Source organism: Gallinula chloropus (assembly GCF_964237585.1).
Source record: "Gallinula chloropus genome assembly, chromosome: 16".
Classification (NCBI taxonomy): Eukaryota; Metazoa; Chordata; class Aves; order Gruiformes; family Rallidae; genus Gallinula; species Gallinula chloropus.
This window is the reverse complement of record NC_140101.1, coordinates 10,700,686-10,728,565: the sequence shown is the minus strand read 5'-3', so window position 1 is coordinate 10,728,565 and position 27,880 is coordinate 10,700,686. Positions and strand designations below refer to the sequence as shown.

Here is a 27,880-nt window from a genome sequence, read left to right as displayed (position 1 = left end):
CCCCCTTAAAACCAGTAACAAAACTCCTTCGGAATAATGTTTTAAATATTTGTCTAAATTTAAAACACACAGTCAGGACTTCCCGCTTGTTGGCATTCCTGAGTTCACAAAGGTGCTATGGAAAAATAAACGAGCAGAAGGATCGCCCTCTCTTTTGCTAGCGTATTTCAATAGAAATCAACCTGTTCAGTAGTCGTAAAAGCAAGGAGCTGATTGTTTGAGGATGGAAGAATGTTCCAGCAGCGGCTCAGTTGTTCTGCTGCCGCCGCTTCTTGGCTTCGATGGCATCAAGGATGGGCTGCCGCTTGGACTGGTACTTCTGGCGGATCTCCTCGATCTCCTGCTCCATCATGGGGTCCAGGGCCGTGAGCCTCTTCTGAAGTTCATCCACACTCCAAGTCTTTAGCTAGCGGGGAGACAAAAGGAGGACAGACACGGGCATCAGTACAGCCCCATCCACACACCTACAGGGATTTTGCTGCCCTTCTCATGGTCACAACACATCCTCCAGTAGGATGCTCCAGGCTGTTGCTCTCAGAGGGACCGTCATGAGCCTCAGGATACCAGGCTGGCTTCTGCTCATTTTACAGATCACAGAATCATTAAGGTTGGAAAAGACCTCCAAGATCATCTAGTCCAACCGTCCCCTTACCACCTATATTACTCATTAAACCATGTCCCTAAGTATCTCATCCAACCTTTCCTTGAAACCCTGAGGGATGGTGACTCCACCAGCTCTCTGGGCAACACCCACTTGCTCTGAGAAGAAATTTCTCCTAATTTCTAACCTGAACCTCCCCTGGTGCAACTTGCAGCCATTCCCTCTTGTCCTATAGCTACAGATCTGTGAGAAGAGGCTGACCCCCAGCTCACCACAACCTCCTTTCAGGTAGTTGTAGAGAGCAATAAGGTCTAATGAAAAAACACAACCAGACAGATACAGAACATGCTGTTTAGTGACACTGGGTGTGCAAAAAACAGCCACTGAAATGTTTCCCCCATTGAGCTGCTTTTCTAATGCTTCATTTTGCAGGCGTAGAACAGAAATCCTGTTCTGAGATGGAACAGAAGCGAATCTCTTCCCCCCTCCCCTCTCCTTGCAACTCAACTTCCTTCTGCTAAGCGACAAGAGGAGACAGAAGGGAACGGGGAGGGGAAAAAAAAAATCATTGCCTAAAGTTGCACTTGAAAAAACCCAACAACTGAGCACCACAATTATATACAATCAGAATTAACCTCAATTGTGGTGAGGAGTTCAGACTCCTCTAAGCCAGAGATCCCAGAACACACACACAACAGCTCACTTTGGGTCAGCCTCACACCAATATGATATGCAAGGACAATCTGTATCTCACTGTACCTGTGAAGATGTCAGGCTAGGCTGGACAAGCTTCCCTTCCTGGAATTCCCTTTCTGCCTGCCCTTTGTTTAATTGGCTCTCTTGTGCATGGCCAGTTTACTGGGAACTGGCCCAGAAGAGTTTTAATCTGTGATGGGAGAGGCCAAGTGCACTGTGGGACAGTCCAGGCTGCCATAGCTGCACTCTTTACATAACATTATAACCCATGGAACTGAACGGATTTCAGGATTAAGGTAAGGAATATGGATGCTGAAATTGCTTCCAGTGTTCCCCAAGCACCAGTCCTCTTCCCATCCAAAGCCAAGTGACCCCAAAACCCCATGGGAGACGCAGTTTTACAGCCATGGCAGCAGGATGGGAACGACCATCTGCACCACCTGCTCTCAGTGACTGCCTACACCAAGGACGTGCAAAAGAACTGGCTTGGTTTGGGGTTTTTTGGTTGGGTTGGGTTATTTTGTGAAGAAAGAAGTGTCAATTTTTAGACTTTACACAAATGTTGTAATCCATTGACTTATCTTTACTGCAGTTACATGCAAGTGACACTGCTGTCCTGGTTAAGCTGGTAATTAGTGAGCTGTGACGGTTATTTTTCAAGCCATTTCTGAATCAAAACACACAGTGAGATGCTTGCCATCTATTGTAAAGCAACAACTGAATTACTGGCTGTTGAATGGCAGTTGTGTAGTTTGCATCAGTCCTTAAAACGTACGTGAACACTAAAAAACGTGAAAATCCTGATCCTTCTTCCTGAGGAGGAAGAGATACCAGTCCCCAGACCACAATGTCATCTGTTGGCTGGTTTCTCATAAGGTCTTTTGAAATTCTTTAGCATATTCCTCTAGATAAGATATTTCATTGTTACAGGATCACAAATCCTCTTTAATAATCTAGGCACAAGCAAAACAAGACCTTTTCAGCAAGGCTATACAGTCTTTCGACCTCTCCAATCAGCCAACTGTTCACAGGAAGACAAAGCACTTCCTCCACACAGATATACATTATTTATACACATTAATGCAACTTTACCAGACAGCAGTTTAAGTGGATGCATGGCACCAGTTGCCTTTTCACACCAATTTATCACAGAGCAGGTAATTATTCACCATTCCCCTTCCTCCCGGTCCAGGGAATTGAAAAGTCAAATAAAAATACAAAAATGAAGAAAACATTAGTTCAAGTACTGAGCACCCATACACTGAGCAGCTACATCAGCTCAAAGGGCTGCCAGCTCACCCAGGGTACCCAGTGCTAGACGGAGAGCAGAACAGATTTACAGTGATGGTCTCTACAGACCCCCAGAACGTGGCAGTAAGCAGAAGAAATCCCTGCCCTATGGATGTTTTCAAACAGGATCTAGCACCATGGGACATCATCCTCCGTGGATACCGACACACAAAGCCTTTCTGCTAACTGTAAGCAGCTGCTTGCCAAGGGATGCAATGGCTTTGGCAGTCCCTGGGACTGCGTGACTGTCAGGACAGATGGCTAACGGCACGGATGATGCTCAGAGCACAGCTCAGTCTGGGGTGGGAAAAGCCTACAGACTGATATTAATATGAGCAAATCAGGAAGTGGTTACCTGTGCAGACGTGTGATGTGGGACAAAGTAGCTACTTAAGGAGATAGATCACAGGTTAAGGAGAATGGGGATGGTGGGAGAAGGAAGAGAGGGAAGTCGATGCAGAGCAAAAACTTAAGGCCACTGAAACACATCCTGGGTGCAATGCTGTGTGTTGATGGGGATGAACTAATTACAGAGCTTTCACCTGGAATAATGTCAGTGTCACTGCAAATGCCACGCTACCTCTAGAACAGGCAGAGAAGCCAAAGGGCAGCATTAGTAAAAGGTCCAGAATGTGACTGTCCACCGCAGACAGGCAGAAGAGAGACTGACAGGCGCCAATTACCAGCAAACAAGGGCCAAGCGCCCACGAGGTTGCAGAGGATGCCCAGCCCTCGCTCCCACTGTGCTTCAGGCCCACCACACCACCAGCCCTGGGATCTGGGCCAGGCTATTTCTCAGCTCATCCTTCCACTGGCACACACATCTTTAAAGGAAAGTAAGAAAATAAAAAAATAAAGAGATCTGTTTAAAGCACGATGGCCCCCATTTCCCTGTGCTGCGTGGCGTTCCGCTGGAAGCCAATGCTGCAGACAGTCTTTCTCCCAGAAATGAAGTTTTTAAACTCTGGCATATCTGTCTCTGCAGTGGCAGGCTCCTGGGATACTGACATTATTCTCTTCGAGAACTGCCAGAAGCAAAACGAGAAGGACAAGGACAGAGCATCTCACGACAGACAGTTACCCAGGGTAAAGCCTCAGCGCTGAACAGCTGCAATTAGAGCTGGTTTTAGCCACGGGCTCAGCCCTGTTCCTCTCCTCGCTACTCCTCAGCAATTCTTCTGTTACAAGAAGTCGTAAGTGCCTTTGTAAAAGCTATCTATTTTTGTCCACAGCGATCAAACAGCTAAGACAAACTTTTAGAGGAAGGAATCTCATTTCAAATATAAAGACTGATAGAAAGCACTTGTTCTAAGGTTGGTCAAACACATCTATCAGCAGGGAGAGGAGGCAGAGCAGTGGAACTCTTCAAGCAAGGTTGTATGGGCAGAACGTTAATTTTTAATCACTTAAGTAACAGATGTATCTTCACTCAAGGTTTTGAGAATGATCTTAACTTTATAGAAACTGAAGACCAGCAGCAGAGGTGCAAGGGTTCACCCGAAGCCTCTCCCATGTGGCCACATGTGCTGCTCCCTGTTCCTCAGGCTGCAGACACCACCGACAGCAACACCTTGTTTTACCATGCTGAGGATTTCTACTATGTAATTCAGATGGGCATGTATAATTACATCCTTCAGAAGGACATAATCTACGGCCTTTCCATGCATATCCAGTGACAGTGGACAAAATCAAGAACAGATCGTTAGATACAGAGTTTCTTCTTCAAGGAGAAGACTCGTGAGCTACTTGTGACATCCCTTCACCAGCAGTTCAGACAGACTTGCAGATAATGACTTGGCTGAACAATGTTCACTTCAAACAGCTTCTGAGTCCTATCAAATCAGCATTTTAAAAAGGTGGGGGTGAAACCCCAAAACCACTTGCATTTGTTCCAGCCAGGTAAAGTGTCACTGCTACATGATATTCTACTGGATGTAAATGAATCTAAGCAGCAAAAGGAGAATAAATAAAGGCTCTCTGCAGACATGCCAGACACAGCCACAGGTTCGATATTCAGGGGCACCACGGCCTGAAATTTATACCTGTGTCCTGAGCAAGAGGCAGGTTAAAAACCTCCCACAGGATTTTTAAACAGCCCGAGCCAGATTCATATTTCATACAAGATCTGATGTAAAACACAAGCCTGGAGGATTAGCTCAGCACCTTCCCAGTCCTCAAGGAAAACAAACAAAAAACCCACTCAATGACAACTTTCTCATTTAGAAGCCGATGCCAATGCCGTACCCCAGCTCTCTTGGTACCCATAGCACAGACAAGCACCCCTGCCTGGCTTATCCTGCAGCAGGGGCTGGAGCTTGACCAGTTTAGGACCTGGCACACTCCTCTGGTCTCCTGACAGCCCTTTAGCAGCACAAGGTCACCACTGACTGGGACCACTCTGCACTAGTGACATCAGTATGATGTCATCCCTGAGTCACTTCCGCTATCATTCCTATTTGCTCCTCTTCCAAGAACACTGCCAGCAAAACCCTCTTGCTGCATGAATTATAAGTATCAAATAGAAACAAGTTGCTTCCCAGCAGCTTTCACATGTTTCTCCCCAGCCGGAGAGTTTCAGCAGTGCCCTTTTAAGGCACTGGCTGCACAGGAATCAGACTATTATCCTGGGGCAAGAGAAAAACATGTTCCTCCTGCAAGGTGCTTTCTACTTGCTCGCACTGAATCTGATCCCTGGATTAGCACAAAGCCTTTTCTTTGCATCTCTGCAACATTTCACGTTAGCTGGGCTTTGTTTTTACATGCTTAGAAGTCCTGAAGCTTGTGCCAACCGCGAAGCCTCTGTCTCCAGGGAGAGGATGCAGTTCTTCTACCAGCAACTTGCAAAGGTGTGACCTTTGAAAGGGATGACCCCTCATTTTTGGAACAAAATAGGGATATATATGACACTGGTGAGATGGGGTTATTTTCCTCATGGTAGGAATATCTGAAGAGTTTTGCAGGAGGAGTCTTTTAACTCTTGATCCTACAGTAAATCCTACAAATAAAATTAAGAAGTTGCTGCCTCCTTCCTTAGCCCTCATCATACCCCTCTACCATCCTTTCTGTGAGTTTGAACCCTTGTCTTCCACATGCTCTCACAGAGTATTTCCTGAATATTCCCCCCCCCTCCTTTAGTGCCTTAGGAAGGAAATGCCAAGCTGCAGCGATCGGTCTGCCTTTCACCCAAATATTCCAGGTGGCATCTACTGCTCAACACAACTTGATGTCAAACTTTAAAGTTTTAAATAGCCTTTAGAAAAACTGACTTTAGCAATTATCACTTCATAAGGGGCAGTGGGAGTTTGAAGACTAAAATACAGAAGTAATAAAATTGCAGCTTCCCACGCTACACAGGGAAATAAATTCTTAGTGGAAAAGATATGAGCTAGATGGGAACTAAAGAAAAACATTAATTGTCTATTTAGCACAGCTTTTATTGTTATATCTTCCTTTTCAGCCTAGTTTTATACTGCGATCTAGCAGTTCTTGGCTGCCTGGCTGGTGATCAAGGCCCCCCCCAGAGAAACTCAAAACACCTTTATCACAGCAACAGGGAGCACAGCTCATGTACACGTGTGTATTTAGACAGGCAAAACCTAAACATGGCTTGAGAAGGGTTTTTAACCAAAGCACTTACCCAAGCTAAACATTCAATCCCAAACAGCAATTTGCTGCGAGAGATAATGGAAAAATATTCCTGCTGTAACACAGCAGCAACAGGCTACTCTGAAAAACAAAACTCCAATTGTGTGGGGAAACATCTGAGCCCCTTGCAGGAGGCTACTGATTATCACCCTGGAAGTGGCTATGTATTAGAGAGAAGCAGAAAAGAATTCCTACACATTCAGATGTCCTTCGGGAGGGGAGGCTCTTCACAGAGAGACTAATTAAACCCTTGCTGCACTTGACCTTGGCTATCAGCAATGCTATCACGATGTTTCCCTTCAGATAAAACCAAGGGCACCACGTTGTCCCCAGATCCTGCGGATCGGTTCGATGTGTACCCACCTCAACTTCTGAACTTTTCTTCTATCATCTCCTCAAGCAGAGTTTTATTTCTGGGAGGCGATCACTCATTGGATGCCACTTGCTGCAACTATTTGTAGCTACCACCTCGGAGCGTCATTCAGCCCACAGCACGCCAGAGTGCATGGATGCTACAGAAGACCACGAGCTAGGGAGAGGTGTCGGATCTCAAGGATTCATGAATGTGAGCTCTGACTAGTGTAAGAGCTGAGGTTATTCTGGAATTAGCCTTCTGGAACTTGAAAGACTGGTTAAACACAGTATCAATTAAATGCTCGTATCAAATATACTCTGAGGGAACAGATTACTGAGCAGTGCTGCTCACCTTTTTTAAGACAGCAAAAAAAGCATTCGATTTCTCTGGCCAAAATTAAATGCAGAGGGTGATTTCTCATGCTAAGCAGTGCTCCAGACTTTGGGTCTTGAAACCAGTGATATAAATCGGTGTTGGAATAGCATGCCATTTTTTTCTCTCAGCATTTTTCCTGAAATGCTGGCTCAATACCACTTGGCATACTTTCAATCACTGATCTAAAAATTAAGTGCCTTGTTCTCATTTATGTTTCTAGCATAAGGAGGCCTCAATGTAATGTATGAGCAGGCATTAACTATTTATTCCCTGTAAGTCGTCCAATGCAAAGGGACACACGAATCTGAGAACCTGCAGGGACTTACCACCCACTTTTCATCACGATTGTCAGGTCCCTACAACTTCACAAATCCATCAAGCACCCGTGCTACAACAGGGGCTACAGTAAATCAGACCAAACCCCAGTGCCTACACAAACATTAATTATCTTGATTTTCCACCCCTTTTAGCATTAGCATGTCAGTGAAGTTCCTCACTGTTATGAAAGCAGTGGATGAAATGCACTCACCGTGGGATTTCATGCAAGAATAAAAATACAGATATTAATCTTTCAAAGGATTTGAAAAATAAGTCTCAGCAGCACAAGCTTCTGCTTTTAATGCATCTTAATTATTTAGGCAATGTGCTAGCAAATCACATCATGGGCTGCAGCATCCCGCACAAGTCAAAACAGCACTGCAGCTGGAGCTTCCCAAAGGAAACAGGGCAGGATCGGAGAGCAGTGCACATCTGGAGACAGATGTTTCAGGCCACCTCATCTGGACAGCAGATGGCTTCCCGCAGAGAAGTAACACTCAACTTTCAACTAGCTCAGTGTACGCTCGAGGGACCAAGTCAACTGCAGGCAGCACAAGTCAAGTGGCTGGAAGAGTTGAATGAGTACAGTGACATCACCTTTTGTGGAGGACAGACAGGCACTAACACACAGTCGTGGATCTCCAGGCAACCTGGAAGGAAGTATTTTAACACAGATGTATCAGAGGAGACCCAGGCCGTCCCAGATAACGTGCTTGGGCCAGCTCTACCTTTCACACCTGGGGAAGTTTATGGCTACCAAAAGTGAAACACCTCACTGCCACAATGCCAGTAAGGAGCCTGGTTATTTCCCAGGTATTGGATTAAAATAGAGGTGTATGATACCAGACCGTTGTATCTGTACTACCCTACAGAATCATCAGAAGGCAGCATGTGCCGTTCTTCTTCCTGCCCCCTCCCCACCAGACACACCGTGACCACCACTTCTAAACTGGAAGCCTCCCTCTGTCCTGTTGCCTGCAGGAAGGCCTGCAGCCAAGACTTCTCATCTCAGCTTAGCAAGGCTTCTCCCAAGCTGCAACACCACCACGGGGTTCTTGGGAAGCTGCCCTCGCAGTATCAGTACCTCTTCACTGATGGAGCCTCACTCCCCAGCAGCTGCCAAGGCTGCTGATCTTCTCCAGCGAGAGCTGCCACGGTTTTATTACTCAACTCTCTTATTTCAGGCTATATTTACACACGTACTGTTTGATCCTGCAGGTTCAGCACGGACCTTCCTGAAGCATGCTCCCAGAAGCTAATCCTTTGACTGCTACAGACAAGACATCCATACCTGCTTTAGATACATGACTGCTCCTTCACCAGCTGAGAGGCATCTCTTCTCTACTTTCACACCCTCCCCACAGCTTGGAAATTCCCCCCCATTTCTTAAAAGCCTGTGAGAGCCAAGGAGGAGCTTTGCTGTTGGCACCATGTCAGAAAATTCCCAATACAGAAACCAATTTCAGAGGATTATAGCAAACATCCAGATCTCCCTGGCTGCTCTGGCTACCCAGACATTAACTAGGCAGCGATTATGCAGAGCGGTTCCCCACAGAGCGGAGAAGATTGCACGACTGCGGGAACACCGCAGCCCCCATCAATAACGTTGCCATCCCTGAACTGCTTTTTATTGCACTTTATTAATCTTTACTGTAATCCTTAAAAAGCTCAAGAAAGTTTTGGTGTTATGGCCAGCAAAACCTTATAACCTCAGCATACCGGTACTGCCCCTGGCATTGTGCTGAAGTTATATTAAGGGGAAAAAAACCCATCCAAAAGCTCTACTCATCGATATGAGCGGTCAGTAAGAAGAAAAAAAAGGGTTTTTTTAAAAAAATAGTAATGCATTTTAATCATTAGCTCCAAGATTAAGTTTCCTTTTTTAGTCTTAGCTCCAATTAAGAGTATGAATAACATTCTTCACTTCCAAAACCACCCCAAGTCCCGTAACACGCTTCATCTAAACAAAGGAAATGACAAATGGTGTCAGTGTTATTCTGCAGCACTGGAACTTCAAGAAGTCCAAACCTTAAAATCCTTTAGGGACTCAGAAAGTGGCTGACTAATCCTGTAACCACAAAGACGAGTTATCTCACTGTTGGGATTTTTTTTTTTTCAGTAACTGAATTAGAAACCAAGCTAAAAGGTCAGCCTGTCTGGACAAGAAAAGGAAAAAAGAGAGCAAAAAAGGCACATCCCTTGCTTATAAAAAAACTTGCTTGCCAGAGATTTGATTAAGGAAAAACACAGTAGATGGCTTTTTTTCCCCTTCTCCAAGTGATCGTGATTTAATTTTCTTAAGTAAGAGTACCAAAATACCTCCGGACATGCTAAAATAAATCATGTCACTGGGCTGTGAAGATCTGGCTGGCTGCACAGAGTGAGTGTGAAGCTGACCAACCTGGGCTTTTTTCCTCTTTTTTCCAGAATAGCAGTCTGTCAGAAAACACAGATTCCTTTAAACCAAATAAAATCCTCAACACACCTGAGAGGTTTAACTAAGCTCTGCCAGGAAAGGTACATGGGTCTGTAATGGAGCTTCCTTCCCAACCAACATACTGCTTCCTTCTCTCTCCCTTGTTCTTAAGGGCTCTACTTGCCTAAGGATTAACAACTAATTTAATGACTCCTGATCACTTATCCTGAATAAAGCAGAACTCATGAAGAAGTAAAAGTAAGAATACCTGAAGTAAGAGAGATTCCTTTATTGCTCAGTGTACTAACACCATGAAACACAACTGGAACTGAAGTGATAACCAATTAATTAACATTAAATCAGTATGTGAATGTGGTCTGCTGTTACTAATGTGGAGTGAGAGGTTCACTATGAGCATAATTAAATTCTCTGAAGACTTTCACACCTACATCTGCAATGCACAATGAAGGGTTAAGACACACAGCTTCAGTTTCAAAGGCTTTAAACTGTATCATCCATGGTAACATAGCCACTCCGTGAGGGCAAGGAATCAGGAGAGAGAATTAAAAGCTTTCTGAGGAATGACTGAACTGGAGAGCCTGGAAGGGCATTTTGAAAAACAAATAGCTGCATAACCATGGGAGAGGCTGTCATCTTTAAAACCAAGGGCATATACTTAATATCTCAGAGACAAATATTTTTGGGGCAGTCCCCCAGTGAAGCATCTCCTTCAATTCCCTGTCACATGAACCTGTACTCCTCGCCACGCAAGGTTTTCCCAAGTGGTCACTATCACTTGGACATATATTGATAATGATTCAAGTCACTAGAAGGAATCAAGCATTCCATTTCTGAATTCCATCCCTTGCAGACTGTTATCAGTCTTGGATCATTAGGCTCCTCTATCTTGAAGATAAGAGCTTGGGCTTTGAAGCCATCTGGTCACTGAGGTTACTGAAACAAGAATGATACCCTGGACATTGGATGCAGGATGGTCAACTCCAAACTCCACTGCCTGCTTTGCATGAGCAAGACCTCAAACATGCTTTGCACATGATGAAACTCCCCCTTGCAAAGTCTCCTGGTGAGGTAAGCAGGGAGACACACAGTAATTATATGCACCAAATTACACTGGCAATAAAAAGCATCTAGATTTTTCTGCAGGCTTTACAGTAATGCAAATACAGAGTGCACCAAGGCAAATGCACCAGGTCCTGAAGTCAGAGCTGAGATAACTCTGCCCCTTCACGGTACATCAGTTCAGGCACTTGTCTGGATGAGACCCTGCCCACTGGAAAGTATCCCCAGAGGCTTCATGAGATTTTATCCCCAGGCTCTTCCCTTATGGTCCAGAGACTCCATCCTCCAGGAGGCATTGCAGAGCAGCTACATTAGGCTCCTGATGCAGAGTCCTCAAAAGGAGCCCTTTTTGCTACAGATGAGAAAAACCTGGACAAGGTTGTCTTTTTAAGCTACATTACCCTTTACAAACATTTGTACTGACAGATGAATTGCAAGAAGATTTTAGATGCATTTCAAGTAGCTCTTGTTTGAGCAGCAGTGTTCTTTCTTTAAGGAAGATGCTGTGCCAAGAACACACCCAGACTTGAAAACAGATCTCAAGGCATAACAAGGCTCAAACAGGTTTCCTAAAGAATTCAGTACGCTCAGAGGGTTTTTATCCCAGCGTCACACCTTCAATTATTAATTCCTCTTCCCTCCCTCCCAAAGCAGAAACGCACGTTGCAGCCTGACCTTAAACATCCAGCAGTAGTGGAATAAATCCCATGATCAAAGACCCTGAAGTTCTCTTAGTTACTTAGTTCATCCACAAAACTTTCAGACAACGTCTCAGCTGATTAAATGCTGGAGTAAGAAACAGGACTCCAAGGCAGGCCAGGTTGTTGAATTTCCAAGTCTGAACACTCTCATTTAAAGTTGATTTCAGGTTACATTATTTCAGTCTCCATTAAGGGCTATGACCTAAGCAATTCAACACGAACAACAGCAACTCATTTTAACTTCCCACTCACCGCAAGTTTCATTTAAAAAGCCTCATGTCACAGAAGGCCTGCTATATACAAAAATATAGCCAAAAAAAAAAAATTAAAAGAAAAATCTGACAGCAAGTAGTGGCAGTAAATGCTTTGCAATCAATGTCAGTACCAAAGTGAAAGCAGGTGGTGAGCAATGACCCTGTTACCGAATGGAAGAGAGCAGAAATCTATTCTCTTACACAACAGATAAAAGAGTCAAGCCATGGAACCAGCTTTTTCAATTTAAAAAAACCCAAATTTTGGTTTTTGTTTCGGTTTGTTTTTCCTGGTTGTTTTATATAAAGGGAATTTAGTAAAGTTTATAGAACTTACAGACATGGAGCTCGCTGTGAATCACACTGGTGGTTTGAAGAAGCCGTGAATTTGGCGAGGTTTGCAGTAGGGTTCAGAGTGTCTTCGCCATGCAAATGTTACAGAAGATTCAAGACCACTTAACAAACAATAAAAGAGAGAAGCAAGCTGTTCCTGGGCTTATTTTTAAAATGACTGCATGTTTGATTACAAGGAGACAAAACGACCCATTTTGCCTTAATAAAGATGTCACAAGTTAAAAGTATTTGCTGGGAAGAACATACTAAATATGCTGAAAAGGTAATGCTGAAAAGACACAAACAATTAGCAGAGTTTAAAAAATCTTGGCAGATGGCTGAAGGGAAAAAAAAAGAAGGAGGAAATCCATTTAAGGGACATCAGTGTTATGAATCAAGGCAGGTGACATTTAAAACCAATGAATAAAACATCACAAAACCTCCATCTCTCTTTATAAATCATACTTCACAGTGGAAATTACAGCTAGGTATATACTTTAGGATCTGCCTCAATTAGCAGGAGATACCATGGGGGTACCTTTTCAGGTTTGGAAATTAATAGTTGTCTAATCTGCACTGTCTTCTGTTGTCAGAAAAATACTCTTTTTACTAGATACTGTTTTTTTCCCCCAAAAAAATTATGGTCTTAACACTCTCCCACTGAATGAAAGCTTTATTTTAGATTCAGTACAGCACAAACAAGTTTACTTGTAACTAGGAATGAGCCCTGGCTCCATGGGACCTAGACAGGGATATCTATCAGCCATCCCAGATCTGGCTTTATCTCTCGAACTGATGAATGCCCTAGCAAGTAAGATCACTTTGGGATCAAAGTAACACCACTGGAAGAAATCACAGCCTGAGAAGTAGTTTTTATTCCAGCCAACATTAGGGAAAAAAGGGGGAGTCCATTTATAGATGGAGGGAAGAAACTTTTGGACAGAGAAATCCCTGGAGGTGCACTTGAAGAGTTTGGTTTAGTCTTGGATAAAATGTTACTGAGAAAAGCTCTACTTTAACCATACTTTATTTTTTTTCTTCCTTTTGCCAATACCTGTGCACATTCCAACGAATTTCTGGAACAGTCAATCTTTACTCATCACACAAGGGTCAGAGTAACTTGCTCTCTTAAAAGGGAAGAAACGTATAAGTTTCTCAATAAAGCAATAGAGGTCTCAAGATTATGTGTCTCTTAAATAATCCCATTTAAAGGACCTGCAAATACACACACTCCAATAAGGGCTTTTTCACTCCTGTCCAAGTGACTTTCTGGAGCTTTAGTAACCAGATCAGTTTACTCACTCGAGTAATTTAGATGGGAGAAAGAAGGAACAGAAAGATTAGTGCAGAGACCTGCCTGTTGACACCTTTACCAAGCTGCTTAACAGACAGAAGTAAAGAGAAGATAAAGCTCAGAGGATTATACCGTAGAGTCAGGAAAGACCATAAAATGATAAACCACAAAAAGTCACCCAACGGCAGCTTACTCATATAACGCAAGTACTTTTCTTCTAGCACCTGCCTTATCCATGTATCCTCAGCACGCCTTCCTCCTACTGCTAGGAGAGAGCCAAAGACCAATTCCAACAAAACAAGAGCCAACTACTCAGGCTGCCGTCACTTCCAAAGCCTGCAACTGGACAGAAAACACTCCCAAGTTTTGAATCGATTGCACTTCTAGAAGGACAAAAGGTAGTAAAGCTATAAAGCATCAATATTAGATTGCTAATAAATGCTATCCAAATGAATGTTCAAGAGAAACCAAAGACATTGAATATTCCAGGTACTGGTAGACAACAAGCTGTTCACAAGACAAATGACACCTTCACAGACAGAATACAATAAATTAGAGACTGTGGTCATTGTAAAGCAGGATGTGTTTACTGTTATTGATAAGCAATAAATCACCTGCCCTCTAACAGTTCCTCCCTATAAATCACTTCCAACGAAAGAAACAGATGGTTCCAGTATGCAGCCATCCTTCACCACAGCCCTGAGCTGGGAGAAGAAATACGCTGTGCTGAGCCATCTCCATGTTTACCTGTAGTCTTCCCACTGCAGCGCCGGGGAAGGAGCAGGGCCATGCCAGAGACCCAGCACGGCATCGCCAGCCCCAGCGTGCATCGGTCACCGCGCTGCCCTGGCTTGGATGCCAGGCTGCAGCCATCCATCATCCTTACTGCCCTGATCTGTGTTAGCACACTCTGACCTGGTCTGTCTACCACCAGACTCAAAAATTCCGTATTTGACTTGCTTTGAATTAATTAAGCTTTTATAAACTATTCAGTACAAACTCAAACACCAATACCTAAATACCGAATTTGGCTACCTAGAAGGAAAAGGATTCACATCCATGATTTCACCACTAACTGACAGCCATTTGTCCAACTGAACAAGCTGAAGACACCAACAGACCAACACACTTTCCTTCTCTGCTGGTTTAGATACCAGAAGTGCCTTTACCTATTTATTTGTTTTAAAATCGTCGTTTCCTATATGATATTTCAAACTACTAAGTAAAAGCACAGAAATTTGGATGTTAATAAACCCTGCATACCCCAGATGAGAGCAGCATAACAAAATGCTGTCTCAATACATGGAAAAATGTATTTTTCTTTACTACTTCAAGAAAAAGAATTGTATCTCCACTACGGTAAGAGGAAGGCTTGCTTTCATTTGCATTATACTTGTAAAAGAGAAAGACACAAGCAGTAGCTGCTAAAATCCCTGGCTAGAAGCTGCTTACAGACACAAACCCCATCAGTTTCCTGTGCAGTAGGGTTAAATGGACACAGTTATTGGAAGGAGACTGCAGCTGCGATACCAACTCTTGCGCTGCGGATCACTCAGGATCTCCAGGAGATGTGAGTATGCATTTAGAAACTGGGCTGTGTTAAAATGTGTTTCCTTCATGTTTTGTTTCAACAGTCTGCCAGACCATTGCTTTGTTTCTTACCTGAACAAACCCAAGTGTGAAATATATTTCTGCTTGGAACCATCCAACTCCTACAGCTGCCTGCTCCAGGAGCCCCTGCTAGGACCCAGTGGAAGGAAGAGGAACGCTGACTGGAGCAAGAGCTTCTAACAAAAATCAAACCACAGCGAGCAGTCTACAGATGCTTTTTAAACAATCTTCCAGAAGCATAAGCAAGGGGGAAGTCAGATACCTAGTGTGCTGTGTCCCAAGCACTTCGGAAAGCCAGGTTACTGGAAAGCAATGGCTTGCTGCAGCAGCAAACCCAGCCCTTGCTCCAACTCCTGTAACTCAGCAAAGCCCCGTTGCTGCCCAGCTCCTTCAGGTGAAGTGGAGGAACTCTTGCTCATATGGAGGGCTGTGCAGTCCTGCCAAAGTGGCAGCTGATCAGCACTTATGTTCTTCCCCTCAATTAGACACAATTAACACCTTCCGCTCATCCTTCTTCTTTTGCTCTGAAAGAACTGCTGAAGCAGCAGCTCTACAGTTTGCAGGATGGTCATCCCCAGCAGCAGTAGCTGCGCTAAGAAATGATGAAGCCTGTTTTGGGACTGGGGGAAATCACACCAACCTTTCCTGCCCAAAGAAACCCCCCATCAGCAGCCAGTGAGACACTTGCGACAAGATGAGGCAGCGCAGAGAGTGGCACTCACAGTGTGCAAACACAGGACCTGAAATACCCGTTTGCTGATGGCTGACTGAAGAGTGATGAACTTGTGAACAAATGCCATGACAGCTGCTGTCTTCCACAGACAGCTAAGGGGTTTGTGGTGTCTTCTCCTTCTGCAAACCATGACACGCTCGAGGCCGTAAGTTAATTTTAGTTTTGTAAGGAAAAAAGAGTTCTGCTCCAAGCGTCTTCTGCTTCAGTGAGGAAACCCGTGAAGGCAGATCCTCCTCATTAAGCCAAGGCGTGAGAGGGAAAGACCCAACCTCCTGGCTATGGAGAACTGTAGGAACAGGGAAGGTTTGATTCACCAGGACCTGGCAGGTACAAGCAAATCGAAGTCTTCCTGACAGAAGCAGGGTATTTCTTAGGAGAGAGACAGGAACCTTGTTTCTGAATGTCAGCTTCCTTCCCAGAGCTGCAGCAGCAGGATGGAGATTGCCAGTGCAGAAAATGACTGCTGATGGCTGCAGGTCCCCACTGAGGTCCTGCAGCTAAATGGCAGCGCTTCCCTTGGAAAACTCTGCTATCACCTGGTATTCTTCCAGTGAAGCACAGGCAGCAAGAGCAGCTACACACTGTACAAGTGTCTGCACCAATTCAGCTCCTACCAGGCTGCCTTACACAGGCAGGAATGGTGGGCAGATATACAGTTGCTGGCATCACAACAGCCTTGGAGCAAATGGCTGCAACACCTTGTGTGAAGCCTGCTGAAAGGCTCCATGTCCTGTGTTACTCATGCTCTAGTGTCTGGTAATGATGACTCTGCATCCACAACTCTGCTAGGATACTTAATTAGCACAGACTTGATGATAAAAGAAAAAAAATGAATTCAAATCACAGCAAAACCTAAGCATTACACCAGAGATACTAAAAACCCAGCAGCTGCATCATGATGGCAAAATTCAAGATGGATAGGGGCACTACTGCCACTCATTTCCCCAGGGACAACACACCCATGAAATAAAACTGAAAAGGTTTCAGTATTACCATAGCCCCCACTAAGACACACATGGCTGTAACCTGCTAGTTTGCTAACAAAACAGGCTTTCATCAGAAGGATCAGGGACATAATACATCCATGCCCAGGTGAGCCACAAATACCTGCTCTGCTTGGGTTGGCAAGGCCAGAAGGAAAAAAGGGATCCCCCCCATTAGCCACAAGTGATATTACAATACCGACCTGCTCAGAGCAATTGAAAGGCTTTTAAAATAGGAATAAGCAAAGAGTTTGTTGTGTCTCAGGGCAGGAAATACCACACAATTAATTTGGCTGTACGTTACAACTACCAAAAGATTAAAGTGAATAAAATGTATGGCATTGTCTAAAGAAACCTTCCAGCATTATGAATGTAAGTCTGTGCAACAGTATGTAACTAATATTCACCGGGAAAATTAAATTCAACTACAAAAATTTCGAGATGATTATGGCAATTAGGAATCCTACATAGAAGGCAGCCTGCCCATTAGCAGCCTACCCCTGCAGCACTTTCCCATTAGTCTGTTCGACTCCTTCTAAAAGCAAGAATTTTTGCCCATAATTAGAATTTTTCCTCCCATGTTCAGTCAATTGTAATGTTCCTGAAAACATTTTTCGTAATCAAGTAGGGCCTAAATCTTCAGAGATCCTTGTTCAAGCATGAGTGGAGATAAACATTAACACCATCAGGCTTTGTTGGTAACAACCTCTACCTCGGAAATCCAAGGCTGGAAAGACATTGCTGGGAATACACTGGGTTTCTGCCACGTCAGACCATAACCAGGACACAGCCAGAGCATCAGGTCTGGGAGGAAGGGACTCCATCACCTTTTATAACGGGTTTTTAGCTCTGTGGTGGAGGGGGTGACTTGATCTTACCCTTACTTAAAATGACATTGCCATTGTGATATAAATAGTGTCTCATTTGCCTGTTTCAGAGGAACAATGTTAGTCAAGAAAAGGTCAAATGGTTTTGCTACAGGGGGAAAAAAAACCAAAACACTTTTGTAATTTAATATTGGCCTTTTTTTTTTTCCTTGTAAGACAGGAGACTCCAGGTGCTAGTCACACAGGAGGGAGAGGAACACAGAAGAGAAGACAAGGCATATTTATCTAGACTGCTGGAGCACAAAGCAATAATATTTCAATCATTTCTTAAGGCCCAGGAGGAACTAGTATCCACCTAGCACCTCATGATCTCATCTTACTTGGAACCCTGAAAACCCTGTAGACAAACTCGGTTCAAATCTGCCTTATTTGACATGGCAGAAAGAAGTTACAGATGTATCACAGAATTATTAAGTTGGAAAAGACCTTAAGAACATAGAGTCCAACTGTTCCTGTCCTATGCTGACCCATATCTCTAAGTGCCTCATCTACCTGTATTTCAGATGCATCCAGGGTTGGTGACTCAGCCCCTCCCTGGGCAGCCTGTTCCAGGCCCTGACAACTCTTCCAGTGAAAAAATTTTTCCTAACGTCCAATCTGACCCTGCCCTGGCCCAGCTTGAGGCCGTTTCCCCTTGTCCCATCTGCTGTGCCCTGGCTAAAGAGACCATCGCCCACCTCTCTGCACCCTCCTGTCAGGTCAGTGGAGGTGGGGAGAAGGTCTCCCCTCAGCCTCCTCTTCTCCAGCCTGAACACCCCCAGCTCCCTCAGCTGCCCCTCACATAATTTGATCTCCAGCCCCTTCCCCAGCCTGGTTGCCCTTCTCTGGACTCACTCCAGGACCTTGATGTCCTTCTTATGGTGAGGAGCCCAGAGCTGCACAGAGCACTCGAGGTGCAGCCTCACCAGTGCCGAGTACAGGGGCACAATCCCCTCCCTGGACCTACTGGCCATGCTGTTTCTTTCACAAATGATGTACTTGACAGACCTACTAGTGAATGCTGATTTTTCACCCTACAATGCTTATTGCATTCACACTTACAATTAATAAAGCATTAGCAAACCTGACTTTTACCCACAGCTAGCCAAACTAATCCATTTGTAGCCAAACACAAAAGATACCCAGCTTTAAGCCTTCCGATACATTACACAACCTCAGATAAGCACGACTGAAATACCCACGTGTACTTATTGTGGTTGCTTTCAAGCATTTTTCTCATCCTACAGAAAAGAAAGTAGCTCTGCTGTAAAATCTGCATGCAAGACAGGCTGGGACATTCATACAGAGTCAAACTAGAGAAATACATACAGCTGGGAAGGGCAATTTCTACAAATTACTACATGAAGGTGACCCAAAGCCCGATTTATTGCTAGCTTTTATTGCCTGCCTTTATTGCTTCCAGCGTGCTGGTAATCTATGCACATGGCAATACTTCAGTACTAAAGGAAATCAGTAAACAAGGTCACAGGCGTGTCAAACAGTTGCTTGGCACGTTCTAAAAATACTTGTAGGTCGTGTTTGCTAGGATGGCACTGACCTCTCCCTACGTCATCCGCGCTGCTGGCTGGGTGCAGCCCGCACCTGCAGCTCCCGGTGCGCAGGGTGGAACACATCCCACTCAGTGGAAATAAGGGTAATTGCAAAACTTGTTATCAATCAAATTAGGAAGTAAAGTAATTACAGCAAATTTCCCCTCGGGCCAGCTTCTGCAGACTACAAAAGGCTTCTAAGATATTCCAACCCAGCCTGCCTTCCCTGGGAAACACCATGCATTCAAAAGTAATTGTTTATCGTTAAATGAAGTTACAGCAGGCAAGGTGAATGAGATAAACAATGTATCTGACTCAGCTGGATCCCTGTGTTTGGCCCAGACCCTGGGATACAGAGGCTGAGGTGGGTGATGTTTCCAAAAGGTTTATGCAGTGGCTTGAAGCCTTCAGGCTAAACATAACGTAGCATGAAGGGCTACAAGAAAGGAAATGCAGCAGGTCTCCTCTCCTTTTCAGTCTAAACAGGAAAACTGGAGATGCAGCAGCAAAGACAAGAGACCATATGTAAGAGCAGTAGCCTATACAATCCGTACAAGGAGAACGAAAGGCTCCAGCTATTATCCCAGCCCTACAGTAAAGCATCTCCTGGAGTCGTGACTAGCAGAGGGATTTCACTTTCCACGCAGCTTTGCGAAGGTGGAGCGAATCTCAGCAAGTGCCGAGCGTGGCGTGACAAGGGGCACACAAACAGACACCACAAGGGCACACAACGTCCTCCAAGCACAAAGTGTTTGCACTGAATTATCACTGGAAGAAAACGCAGCACGGTGGGGGGGTGTGTAAGAGTGTTCAGCGTCTTCTGGCATTTTGAACTCAAACCAGACACTTTCCATCCTCACAAAAAGAATCACATCATAACATCTATAAACAATAGTGGGGGGTTTTTTTGGACTTCCTGAAAATTCTGAGCATGTGAACATTACTTAGAAGACTGAAAATGAGGATTTGAAAGAAATGTAAAGGCAAGGTCAACGTTTATATAATAGAACAAAATCCAGTGCCAAAGCTTGAGGAAAACCAAGGAACTTCAGTGGTTCTGAGTCTATACATTCAGGATTTGCATTTTCCAACTGCCATCTGGAATTCTGTTTTTTTGTTTTAAATGCATAATGGGGAAGTAAAGCAAGATAGCTTGTACCTTCATGTCCTCAGGCTTTTTTGTTCATTTGTTTTTAAACAAGGGAAGTATACAGATAATGACTGGTTAAGATAACCAAGAAATAGCTAAAGAAAACAAGTTTTTCCAAATGCCCTATCCAAATGCATTAGCAATTAGAACCTCCTCAAGTTTCCATTAGTCTCTCAAAGCAAGAAATAATCTTATAGCAGCTCTGACTAAACTTTTAAAGATTGTCACACTGATTGAATTTCAAAGTATAGACTTACAAATTCGTAGTCTCCATCCTGTGGTACTTTCCAATCAGATGAATTTTTTGTCTGGCCAGACACGTTCTTCCCAAAGCTATTGATTTGATTCTCCTTCTCCTTCTGCTCAAAATATTCAAGGAATGATGGTCTGGCTGGCTGCATCGTTTCATCCCTCCCTGGAAATATTAAAAATAAATAAAAGAGTTGTTTTGAAAAATGTCTTTTCTTTTATACTGCCTTACATCATGCCCAAAAGTGATTTTATTTTTTACCACACTCTAAATCACATAGTACTGCTCAAGTACCACTTTTTCAGCAGCTTTTCAAACGTAAAGCTGACTGTACAGTGAGGAAACTGGAGAAGGGATGCTTAAAGCCCACCACATGAGCAATTGCGATGCTGGAGGCCTTGGCCTCTAGACCTGCAATCCATCCATCAAAGCGCGCTACCGGCTAACTGAGCTTCGTGCACTGAATGCTGGAACTAAGAACTGCTGCTGCCCAGAGATGTTGGGTGTTTTCATAACAGCCACGTTGCAGGCACTGCAAAATACACAGAGTTCCAAACCTAAAGAGCATTGTTAGCAAACTCATCTTTATAGTCATACATGGAATAATACAAAAGTGAGGCTTTGAAGGCCACATCTACCATACAAATACCAGGTAACTTGTCTCCAAGTAGCCAAATTCTACATTTCTTGGGTAGAAAAGATTTATTAGTTTGCAAAACTCCTTTTTTTTTCCCCCACACGTTTTATAAAGAGCCAGCTAGTAGGTTCTCCAGTGTATTGCCCTAGTTTTCTTCTTGTAAGTTAATTCCTCTGAACACACTTATTGGGTAACTCAAAGAAGCCAGATATCTAGATTAACCATTCAATTCTAGACTGCATTTAAGAAACCTGAGGTAATAAGAAATGGGCAGGGGTACAAAATGAGACAGAAGAGTCAAAATAACCCATTAAATACAAATACTTTTCATTTTTAACAGGTGGTGCTTCGGATGTTTGAGAGACCTTTCTGAATACCAAGGAGTTCAACCACAGTGATGGGAACAGAGAGGATGCAGCCAAGAGAACAAAGCTTTAGCACAACTAGATTTACACTATTCTCATTTGTCTAAATTATCCTTTGGAACAAGCAGGAGTTTAGAGAAAGGAAGAACACTGCTGACCCATTAAGAGCAATGAGCCAGTAAAACCACATTCTCACAGGGTGCCCAGATACACCAAGTAGTTGGTGGGATGAGGGATACGAGCACTAATGCCCCCCTTCTTCCTCCACCCATCACTCTATCTGAATCTCTGCTCATATGATGTAAGCACCACTGCATACAGCTAGATCTAGCAACCCACTGAGCAAACAGGCTTCCCTCACTGAAGGAAGAAACACGGCGTCACAGGTTCTGAAGCCAAAGCAGATCCCCAGTGCTCTGGAGAGGGGAGGTAGGCTTTGGGAAAAGCTTCAGCTGGAGGGTGATGACAGTGTGATAGGGAAGGACATGATGAAAAGTGAGAGGATGAAAACAGAGATTCCTAAAACAGGCAGCATAAAAGCCAACCCAGAAAGAAAACACAACATTTAACTTCACAGTAAGTCAAGATCAAAAGACTTTCAGTACCTCCAAAGGAAATTTCTTTGCTAGTGTAACCAGAACAACATCAGATGCCAGTAAAACTGGCCTGGCCTGTGAGTTACAGTGCAGCAAATATCTTGTGAAAAGTGTCAGTTGGAATGAAGAGGCAGGTTTGCACGTGCTTTAACTGTGCTGCACCACACAGCCTGACAGCTGCAAGTGCAGCTAAAGACTACTCACAGCTTAATGCCACCACGCTGCTCCTGATGAGACAGAGCTTCACAAACCCCTGTGAGCGTAATGGAAGCACAGTAACAACACCTCATAAAGTACTTCTGTTCTGATAAAATATGGTTCTCTACATATTCCAGTAGGTTAATCATACTTGAAACAGATGTTTTAGGCAATGCAGAAAGCAGGATTAAGACTAGAGTTAGCAGAAAAAGGCATCAAGAATAAGCCTAATTCTAGACCGTGGAAGTAAGTTCACTGTTGAATGCCAAACTTTTGAAATACATACAACCTGTCAGGCAGGTAATCACCCAAAAGCTTAGAGCTTCAGGGAAGTACACGGGATGGAGCCATCCTTGGATGGGTTTGTGGGGTCTGAGTAATGCTGAGACGCTCCTGCAAGAGTTCATACAGAAGGCAGGCTCCAACAGGGCAGTCCTCACTACAGGTAGCAGGGCTTTTCTCTTGACAAAATATAAGCCACTCCAGAAACCAATTAAGATTTAATCACTGAATATTAATTTTACACGTAAAATTGCCATCCAGTGATCCAGAATTTCCCTGGCAGACACTGTCTGAACCTCAGACAAATGTATGAATTCCTTGGTCAACTATTATAAGATACTTTAGGAAGTTATTTGCCTATGGACATGTTAACTGCAGAACAAATTTCTGCACAGTACGAGAAATCTTGGCAGGATATTTGGGTTGCAATACCAAGACAAGTGTGGTTCTACACAGCCTGAAATGTCATGATGCATTTTGAAAAAGCACTACAACATACTGCCTCTCTGGGGTCAGCTAAAAGCTCAAGCATGAAGTGAAGTGCTTATACTTTTGCACTGTGACAACTGGAGCAAAGAAATTATTCTACCCCTGGCAGCAGTTTCTCTTTTTTTTTTTTAAAAAAAAAAAAGAAAAGAAAATAAAAACCTCGTTGTACAGAATTGGATCTGGAAAGACACCTTCAGATAGGCTGCATGAAGGTCAGGGAGGGAACACCTCTGTGAAGAGGAGAACAGAGCTGCTGTTGGGAATAATTACCAGGATACAATAGCAATGCAAGTGCTGCTAAGCAATAAAACATTTATTTATAATGAAGTAAATACACCCCTCATACTGTGCTGCAGTCCAGCCTGTTTGAAGCAGGAGGTGAGTTGTTGTGGCCAATCAATGCAGTGCTCAATGTAGAAATACAGGGATTCATAACTACCTAGGCTAGTCTACACCCAGCTCAGTGACAGCCGGCCCTGGCCTCAGTAATCAGGCTTCCTATCAAAAAAAAAAGAGAAAATCTAAATCAAGCCCCTGCTGTATGTTTTGAAAACAATTGTTTGCAGCACAGGAGATGCTGAAAGCAAGTATTTCACTCCCTGACATTGGCTCTGTCAGTTTTTTGCTGTTTTAAAAATTATTTTTTATTTAAAATACTGTTTGCTCCTACCAGAGCTTAATTCACATAATTATGTGACATAAAATAATCGTGCTCATTTCCCCACATCTTGTATTTTACCAAGAACCGTAATATTTGCAAATGACTAGTTACACACCTCCTGAACAACAACCTATTGTAGCAACACTGAATTCTCCCAGGCTTTATTTAACAAAACCTGTTTTCACACAGAAATGAAACAGAGGAGGAAGCACATGAAGTGCTGGTGGCAATTTATAATCCTGAAGAATACAACTGGATTTTCAGACTGAACAGCTGGAGGGTTGCAGCAGAAGGCTGCCCGGACACCAAACAGGAGGGTGGGAGGGAAAGGGGGATTCTTCAGCCTGGGGAGGGCAGGAGAGGCTTTAGCTGGGATCTCCCACCCCAACAGGCCTCCAGAGCCCCACTCTCCCCAGTGAAAGGATGAGAGGACCCTTCTGAACTGCAGCGACTCGTCTGAACATACAGATGAAAAGTTGTCACAACAGGGATGGTTGTGCAATGGAGAAGGGCTGGAGGGACTGCGCAAGGCCCCAAGCCACCGGATCTGACATGGCACTTGGTCCCAGCCACCACAAAAGGAACCAGAGCCATGACCGGCAGAGGTCCCTGCCAGGCAGGCTCTTCACCACTCTGACCTTAGGCCTTTCACTGCACGCAACATCCAGCCACCGGATTTAGCTCACTTAGTCACCAGTGCTAGTGCATTTCTACACACCAACACGTACCAGCCCATCTCTCCTTAGCACTGGGGCTCTTTTTGTTTGTTTGAGCTGATTAAAATAGAAATTATCAACTGACGAATAAAAAACCAGAAAAGAGAGAGTATAAAAAAGAAAAATATCCAGACTACAGATCTAAGATGTCTGAAATTTTAGTTGCTGCTGTGATCTCAGCAGGGGTGTGTATGCAGCCAGGCTGACAAACACTCCTGGAGACAGAAAGACATTGCACCAAATCAATTATCAGCCCAGCACGACTGGATTTCTTTTTGTCAATCCTGGCACTTAACAGCAGTGTCATCTTTCCAGAGATGAGCCGCTATTAATTCAACACAAGAATCACACCGCTGTATCTTTAAGATATTGATAGCAGGCAGCTGAAGGCAAAAATCGATCACTGCTATTTGCAGAAGCAGATGCTGCTGAAAGATGACACCGCACTGAACGTGTCTGTGCCAAAAAGCATTTAACTTCCTAGTTTTATAGGGTTAGACTAAAATATGAACATTTGACAGAAAGTGAGCTCACCAGCGTAGAGGGGAAGAGAAGAGAAGGTCACCCTGCGGTGACACGAAAGGCTTCACCATGCATTTATTTTGGAACTTGAAGAGTTGCTTTGTAAGGATGAGCCACGAGAGCTCCCTGGAGCCACTAACGGTCTACCATTTAGATACACAATCATCTTTTCAGGAGCTGTATTAATTACACAAATGGAACACCACAGCTCTGCTGGAGCCACTCCAGCTGACTGCAGAACTGCAGGTCTGGGAGAGCTGTACGGAGCCAGAGGCACGGGGAGGAACACTCGACATCCAGCCCCCTGTGCAGTGAAGAGCAGAAACCTCTGAAAAAAATAAAATCACAAGTGCTGTCTGGTATAAAGTCACGTTTAGAGAAGTCCAAGGACATCAGCATTATGTGTGAGAACAGAACATCTGAAATTGGTGGGTCCAAAGGTAGAGAATGCTGTAACTTGTGAGCAGCAAATATTCCCTTTTGTTTGGATTTTTAAAGTTTACTGCTGATTTCAGTAGTAGCGTTACACTTTCAGCACTGGAAAGTCAAGTCCAACTGCACATGGTACCATGCAAGCTGGGACAGTCCCTACCCAAAGCACAAACAGCCTAGACAAGCCAGAAGACAACTGATGGATACAGGCAGGGCACTGCAAGAGACCAATGAGGCAACATCAGCGACAGCCAGTGGCATCACAGACTGAATCCTCCCTCTGCTAGGCTACAGCAAGGGCAAGTGTTAAGGAAAAATAAACCAATGTGCTCCCTCCCAAGAAAATCAAGCAAAAGATGAAGGCTCTCCACACCTTTTTTGTCAAGACATTTGTATTTCCATGCGATGCTGCAGAGAAAGTACAATTATGAAGAAGAAACAGCACGGTCAATTAAACCAGCAAGAGACTTTGGGGTTTTTTCCTAGCAGTAAAGACTATCCATGAAAAGAGATCATTCAGTCCCAGAAATCAAAGCACTCATTTTGTTGATTTTATCAAATTAGCTCTCGCAATTGAAAATTTTCAGAAGCTCCTGAGCTTCAAAGGATGCCTTCAAAAGGAAAGTGGGATCTTTACAAAGTCCTTCCCTCTAGCTGAACAAGCTTGCTGAGCAATGAAAACTGGAATTCCTGCTTTCTCGAAAATTGGTCTTCTCTACTCCAACTTGACAGAGTAAGGTAACTTCAGGAACGCATTCTCTGTGCTTTTTACTCAAGTTGCTTCATACAGTTAACACTCAGAACACCTGTTCTTGGAGCCACTGTGAGAGATTTCCTCTCTTTTATCACAAAAGTTGGAGCTAGAGTTGTGGCTGGGAACAGTCAGATCATCATGAATTAATCTACAAAGAAGGTAATGTGAATTGACAACAATGATGTGATCAATTCCTGCATTAGGAGTATGAAATTAAGACAAGATACTTGGTAAAAATAGACATATTTGTCAAGATTTCAGGAGCTGCCATCTTTACAAAGACAACTGGCCCTGCCCCTGGTGTCAGCAGCAACAAGACCAAAAACTTTTAAGCTGACTTGTGCTGGTAAAGTACAACACAGCTCCTGCACAAATTCAGGAAGATAGAACCATAGAATGGTTCAGGTTGGTAGGGACCTCAAAGACTATCTAGTTCCAACTCCCCTGCCAAGGCCAGGGACACCCTCCTCTAGATCAAGCTGCCCAAAGTCCCATCCAACCTGGACCTGAACACTGTCAGGGATGGGGCTTCCATGACCTCTGTGGACACCCTGAGCCAGGGCCTCCCCACCTTCAGAATAAAGAATTCCTTCCTAACGTCTAATGCTTCCTAACCTCCCCTCTTCCAGCTTGAGGCCCTTCCCTCTTGTCCTATCACTTCACTCCCTGATGAGCAGTCCCTCTCCCACGTTCTTGTTGCAGCCCTGTGAGCAGGAGCTCTGCAGAGATGCAGTGAAGAGCACTCGTGTTAAACCTTAAAGAAAGCAGAGCCAGAAAGGATCTCCTGGGACAAGCAGCACAGCCTCCTGCTATCATAGACAAGCTTATATAGTTCTTTTTGCAGAGGGGTCAAGACCTATTGTAAAACAGCCAGTTTGCTTTGTCCTTGCTGTTTTCCCAGAGTCATAATCCCTCTCATTTCCAGTCTGAAGTTTATGGGCACCCGGTGTATACACACTCGTTCTTGAGCAAGCTTCAGCTCTTACACACTCAATTTGTTACCCTCTAGAGCCTTCACCAGCCCTCCTCACCATGTTAAATTACTGTTTTTTTTTAAAAAAATACTTTTAATATCCAATGTCATCTTTCATTTGGGTGCTCAAAATAAGCACAGATCTGTCTGACTTCGCACATAGCAGGCTTAGTCCCCAGGAGTCTCAGTAAGCTTCTCTCTGGCTGCTTTAGATTGAATTATGTAACTTTAAGGCTTAAATGCACACGTACTTTGGATGCACAAAACAGTGCTCGATGATTATGTGCAAGCAACACTTCATTAATATTAGATTTCAAATGGTATTGGAGTTTTATTTGCTTCAGGCTATTTCTTAGAGATCACAGATGAACTTTAGCAGCTGGACAGCATAATTTGTACAGTATGAACAGGACTGAGTCATTTTATGCAGCAGAGCAGAGAGAGGCCAATTTATTCAACCAGAGCAAAAAAGTGCTCCATCATTAATGGATTCACCCCATGGCAACTGAAGCTGAGATTTCCTCACATTAAAAGCAGACCACATAACACTTCATATCTATTGAAGCTTATGAGGACAAGTCTTCCCATAATAACGGCCTATTTCATACTAAATCAAAGCAGAACATACCTGACAGGTCCTGCATTTAAGAAAGAGCTCCTAAATGACCATAAAAGTCAGAGCTACATATCATAACTAATGTCTTTTCATTAATATATGACAAAGTCAGCTAAGGAACCCAACACTCATTCAAAGCTG

The 27,880-nt window shown here is 43.9% G+C and overlaps 1 protein-coding gene across 1 annotated transcript in view; it reads right to left on the bottom strand.

Annotated features, from left to right (window-relative positions):
* Nucleotides 1–247: 247 nt before the first annotated feature.
* The window catches only part of STK4 (serine/threonine kinase 4), a gene marked incomplete at its 3' end in the record, with an annotated part of 43,866 nt that continues 16,233 nt past the window's right edge, over nt 248–27,880 (bottom strand). The window contains exons 11-12 of the mRNA XM_084271518.1: nt 20,506–20,663; nt 248–406 (exon numbers count right to left, since the gene is read on the bottom strand). Of these exons, the coding sequence (XP_084127644.1) occupies nt 248–406; nt 20,506–20,663 (317 nt within the window). The remainder of the gene's footprint in view (nt 407–20,505; nt 20,664–27,880) is intronic.